The 6,000-nt window shown below is 47.1% G+C and overlaps 1 protein-coding gene across 1 annotated transcript in view; it reads right to left on the bottom strand.

Moving 5' to 3' along the window:
• T265_07364 (hypothetical protein) overlaps positions 1-6,000 on the bottom strand; it is a gene marked incomplete at both ends in the record, with an annotated part of 42,586 nt that continues 36,586 nt past the window's right edge. Inside the window, one exon of the mRNA XM_009172863.1 lies at positions 1-728. Coding sequence (XP_009171127.1) covers positions 331-728 — 398 coding nt within the window. The remainder of the gene's footprint in view (positions 729-6,000) is intronic.

The following is a 6,000-nucleotide window of genomic DNA, read 5'->3' as shown; positions in this document are numbered from 1 at the left end:
ATGCCAAAGCATCACTACTGTGTAAGGGATAATGAGTTGACAAGATACAGCTGTGGGTGATACAATCGTTCGAGTGAATTGATGAAAAAAAATCGAATTAGAAAGAGGTGTTCGTAAAGGATACAGAGTAATCACAGGTTGAATCTTGGAGTGAGGCACGACCAAGTCACTCAGTTAAGGCGAGGCCAAGTAAAAGTCAGCTTTAGTTATAGGTGGACATCACACCATCTGCTCACTCGGAAACCGTAAGTGTAACTAGATGTGCCTCTTGGGGTGGGCAGAGTGCAGTGTGGCATGATATGATTATACGGTTCTGGAAACCATTGTATATTATACACTTGTATTCAGAAATTCGTGGCATTCTGAGCAAATTCTCACGGCTTTCGTAGTAGCCAGTCCCTCCACGGTTTGCCATTTGTTACAACAGCTACCGCAGAAAATGTGTCCACAACGCCGACAGTGATGCCGACGACGGAATATCGTAAATGACTGGAGGCACGAAGCACACCGGCGTCCGATCACGAGTACAGGAGATTGATCTGATTCACTATATTGGTCGGATTCAGAGGATTCATCACTATCGGTGGCCTCTGTATGACTGGGGGACAAGTCTCCTAATCTGTCTGGCTGCCAAGGTGGTAGGTAGTGGAACAGCCGGTCGTCTGATGTTCGTTTTCCTTCGACTGCGGTGCCCAAATTGAGTTTGCTCATTTTTTGACTGAATGTACCTGAAAAGTCAAAAAGACTTATTCTTAGGTGGCTGTAGGATGTTTTGGCAAAACGCTGTTGAAGTAGCAGTCAGAGTGTAGCTTCCGGTTAGCCAATTAGTTTGTCACTTTCAAAACAGATGATGATCGCCAGACATCATTCAAATAGAGTAGTTCCAGCTACAAAAAACAACGTCTGGATCGAGAAACCGTTTCTCCTTTGAAGAGGCGCCCAAATCTAGTAAGGAACCAGCTCAAGTTCTGTGCTTTCTTCTGCCAACTGGTGAGTAGGCTATAGTTAAACCAATTTGACACCGCGGTATGAAGCCTGGAATGCGAAGCACGATCGTATATTGGTTAGGTTACAGAACGTGAGAGTTTAAACTAAGAAGTTTGACCGCTTACACACCGAAGTTAGTGCTCGAATGATATTAAATTAAGGGGTATTTGACTAATCGGGACGACTCAGTGGTTAGAAGGAAGTGGTTCGAATACGACCTCTGCCTGTCGACCTCCTCTGTCTAGACTTGAGCAACCTGGCAGTATCCCACCCTTCGTGCTTCCTTCGGATGGCATGGCAGCTAGGCACCGAAAGGGTTTTATTATTATTTATATTGTTAACAAGCAAACGGGGAGTTTCAACAGACCACAAACGTATCTTATAAATGGTAGTTATTGATTAAAAGATTTGTGGAGAAAACTGATCATTCATGCGCTTGAGAGTGGATGCGTTGCTCGTTCTACCTGCCCAACGCAGCGATGTCTTCAAACACGTTTGCTATTTGGCAGTTTCACATTCTGAAAGGCGCTTACCCCCAGTGGGTTGAAGGGAAACGCATCCGCCAGTTGTCGGTGAGCTCGTTTGTAAAAATCAGCTTTCGCTTACGTCGGTTGTTACTTTACACGGCCATAGTTTGACCATAATTTGTGATATCCAGAATCGGTGGATTATATGACCGAAAGTTCTCAATCCACAGGTTCACTCTGCCTTAAACACCTTAGCGATCCGAAGTCATGACTGCCAAAGTAAAGACACCGTTTGTATGACACCTCTGAAGTGCACAGACTCCATATCTCTGAGCAGTGATGTGATAGCCGTCTCCGATCGCACTGGTTGCCACTCGTGATATCAACCAACCCCAACTTACAATCCATAAGCATGAGCTTACACCCATTCAACACTCGTGATATTGGCTGATCAAAATCCAATTGCTGTCCACATCAGGATGCAAAGTACGGTACGTGTAAATTCATGCGTTTTTACTAATCGCAAAACTGGCTTACGGAGCAAGAGAGCACCCATAGTAAGATTAGCTCAATCAAGCAACGGGGCAGTGGAAACTACGCTAATACAGACAAAGTGAGCAATATGTGAATTGTGAATAGCGGCGTAGCGTTAAAGTTTGGATATACGAAAAACATGCTTAATAGTTTAAGGACAATAAGAGTTGGAAAAAAAGGTAGGTGGTGTTGCTCAGAGGAAATGAGGACAATAGTTCTCCTGTCAAAACCAAATTTATGTGCATATGAGAGTGCGTCGAATTATGTCTAACTTGGATTACAACAGAACATCGAGTTAATGGAAGCACGGAGATCATGCCAACCTGATGAAGCCGAAGAATGAAACCGGTCGTGGGTTGTCGAGGAGGGAAGTGTTTTGCGATCCATAAACTTCCTTTAATGTCCCCCTGGCTCGTGTGGCTCCAAACATCACTATCAAGCAATACCGCAGATATAACCAACCGCCATGTGTCCTATTCGTTAACTTCACAAAAGTCTTCTATTCGGTAAATAAAGACGCGTTCTGGATAGTTCTTCAGAAAAACAAACTACCCTCCCGAATCTGGCAATCTCGGCAAATCTCTTAACGCTGGGATGAAGGCTAATGTCCAACCTTGTAGAACTACATCTTTAAATTGTAACCTTGACACCGGGGCGAAATAAGGATTCGTTATGGCAACAATTTTATGCAGGTTGTATCTAATCGCAATATGCGCGAGGGTGCTTCAAAGTCTCGATGGTACGACCGCTCACTGTCGTCTGGATAGTCAACTAGTCGATTCAAAACATTTTTCCATTAAACGAATACTACATTATTCGAAGGTCTGTAGGTTGCGTTTAGCTGACGATTGCTTTATTGGTACATTTTGAAGCGGCTTTGGAGCGCCTGCATCATCCCATTTTGGCTTGAATATGTCTTTCATACACTTTCCCGACCCAAAACTGTCACCTCCGCGATAGGAGTGTGAAGGCAGTAAGGTGTTTCTCCCAGGCGACCAACATGTTCATATTTACGGAAACCGCGATGCTGTCTTCCCTCGAGGAAGGACGGGTTAGAAAACGTCGGCCCCGAAAGCCGAACACTCCGACCGCCCAACGGCTGATCGTGACCACAGGCGCATTATTCAATACGGTCAAAATACCGGTGCTGCCCGAAAGGCACCTGCTGTGCGCAGACGCATCAGGAGCGAGACAGTAATGCCCTATTCCCTGCTACCTCGGGCCAGGCCAGTCCCCTACAGCCAAGTAGGTCAGACTATTCAATGATTGGCTCTTGGAAGAGTCCCCCAAGAAAACCCTAACAACCGCTGTCTTGTGGTTCGGACTTTTGAGTCAGAGACCAGAAGCGGGGCCCCCAAACAAAACCTTAAATCATTCTACTGCCTTGTGGGTCGGAATTTTGAGTCGAAGGCTCAAGGTGGGATGCCTCAACTAAGCCCCCTTCCTCGGCCTGGACAATCGAGAAGTATCATTCCCCTTCCCCCAACCCATCGTACAGTGCAGTGCAATCAACCCATCTGCCAATACCCTACCCACTGTTCCGTATCTCAACCATCGCCTAGAATAATAAACCAAAATAATGATCTACTAACCTCAAAAGTTCTGATCTACGTTGCAGCCTTCAATGTCCATACTCTACGTTAAATTGGGCAACAAGCATTCCTTGCTGAAACCTTCCTTTCCCTCTCTATCGATGTAGGTTGTGTCTCCAAAACACGCATACAAGACCCCACTTCGATCGTACTCATCAAGCCGCTCAGGATGAGCCCAGATGTTCCACATTTCACTCTTCGGGTATCCGGTGATCCTGACGCAATGACTCATAGTATCTAAGGTGTGGGAGTTGCACTCAGCCCCAAGGCTGAAATTGCCTTCCTGGACTGGATCACAGTAAACAGTTGCTTTTGCGTTGTGCGGTTGTCTGGCGCAATTAAGATTAACGCAGGTTGATGCGGTAAGCGGTGTTTGTTGGTCGTATCAGCATAAGCCCCAACAGATAGCAGTTCTGAGGCTGAGAAGGACGAGTTTTATCAAGATCTGTCAAGACTGCTTCGGTCGGCAACACAGCCGTAGACCCAACTGGACCATACAGCTATCAGTTACCCATGGAAAGCCTCAGTTAGGGATTGTCGTTCCATCTGGGGTACACAACTTGACTCTGATCACGCCATCGTGCGGGACGGCTTAGCAATTCGCTTTCCGCCAGCACTCCACACGCAGAAAGAGAACAGCTTCATTCACAAACTTCGACAAGTTTCGCTAGCTGAAGAGTATCGAGCTCATCTGGCTAGAAAGCTACGAGAAATGCAGTCATGTGAACGACGAAGATTGTTTGGCAGCAACCAGCGACTATAATGGCGCACGCAGATCCCTCAAACACCAAACAATCGGGAGCTGGTAGAATGACAGAGAATGTTGGTGGATTTCGAACGCCCAGGAGATGAAGAAGACTTCCACTGTAGGCAACAGCCGCGTCCTGTTTCAACTGATCCGATCAACGGGTCAAAAGAAGGCAGATGTCAGCGAGACAATATGCAAGAAAGACGGAACAGCAATTCACTCCCTCAATCGCCGTTTTTGAGCGGTGGGCTGAACGATTCCAAGAACAGTTCACCTGGCCTTCTTCAACACAACCGGTGGAAGAACCAAGCGGGTCCAAATGGAACATTGCAACCAACCCACCACCAGCAACCGAAATCCAGCGTGAGACTTCAATCCTGAAGCACGACGAGGCACCTGGCCCGGATGGTCTACAGCCCGCGCTCTTCAAAGGCGGAGAGGTCCTGGTGAACAGTCTGACAACCATACTGCAGACGATTTGGAACGAAAAAAGAATACCAGCCGCGTGGAACTCCTCGACCGTCATCCCAGTTTGCAAAAAGGGAGAAAGTGCGTCATGTTGAAACCGTCGTGGTATCAGCCTGGTATCAGTCGCATCTAAAGTGCTCTCTGGAATTATTTCGCGCAGGTTGATGGATTATTAGAAGAGACGGATTCGTGAGAATCAAGCTGGTTTTCGCCCCAGCCGAGGATGCATCAACCATACCTTTTACCTTGAGACGGAATCTTGAGCAGCATCACTCCTTCAGACATCCCACGTTGGTTGTTTTTTTTTGGATTTGAGAGCTGCTTTGATTCCGTCGATCATAAGCAACTTTGGCGATGTCTGGCGATCAAACGTATCTCTTCCAAATTTCTCTCCCTTATGAGGGCATTGTATGTATGCTCGTGGGCGCGCACGAGTATACGGGAAAACTCTCGCTTGAGTTCACCACATCCAATGGTGAAAGACAAGGCTGCGCTTTTCCTCTTCAACTTTGTTACTGATATGCCGCTTGAAATTTCTATGACTGCCCCCGAAACCTCGGGAGTCGAAACGCTCCCAGGACGTTCCTCACAAACATCGAGTATGCAGACGATATGACTTTCCTTGATTCATATCCTTCACAAGATGATATTGTTTCTCGAATCGGAAAGACCAGGGCGGCTTTTGCCAGCCTCCGACACCTATGACGTCGACGTGACGTGGCTTTGTCTGTCAAGGGAAAGGTTTGCACTGCGGTGGCGCGAACAATACTGCTTTATGGACCAGAGACTCGCAGAGGACATACGGACTATGCCGATATTTGATCATCAGTGTCTCCGCAGCATTGGTTAGGTCTGGTGGGAAGAAAGATGAATTGCTCGCGCCGGTTGGAACATGTAATCCGTACGCCAGAAGACCGTCTGCCTCACGGAGCTCTTTTCTCCCAGCGTTGTTCTGAGTGAAAGTGACCGAGGGGTGGACACTGTATGACTTGGCAACGAAGTACGAAAACACTAACCAGTAAACTTAGTCGGCTAAGCACTGCCGCCTCCCTAGATGGGGACCCCGGGACTCCAATCAACAATGGTTAATAACATTGGTGGAAATGGTCCAATCGCGTAGTCAGTGGCGCTCGTCCATCAAAGCTATCGCCTTCAATGCGTAGCTACCCAATTTCCGAACAAACTGAACATGCTTTCACTTCCA

Source organism: Opisthorchis viverrini, assembly GCF_000715545.1.
Source record: "Opisthorchis viverrini unplaced genomic scaffold opera_v5_169, whole genome shotgun sequence".
NCBI classification, from domain to species: domain Eukaryota; kingdom Metazoa; phylum Platyhelminthes; class Trematoda; order Opisthorchiida; family Opisthorchiidae; genus Opisthorchis; species Opisthorchis viverrini.
This window is presented reverse-complemented; position numbering and strand designations above follow the sequence as displayed.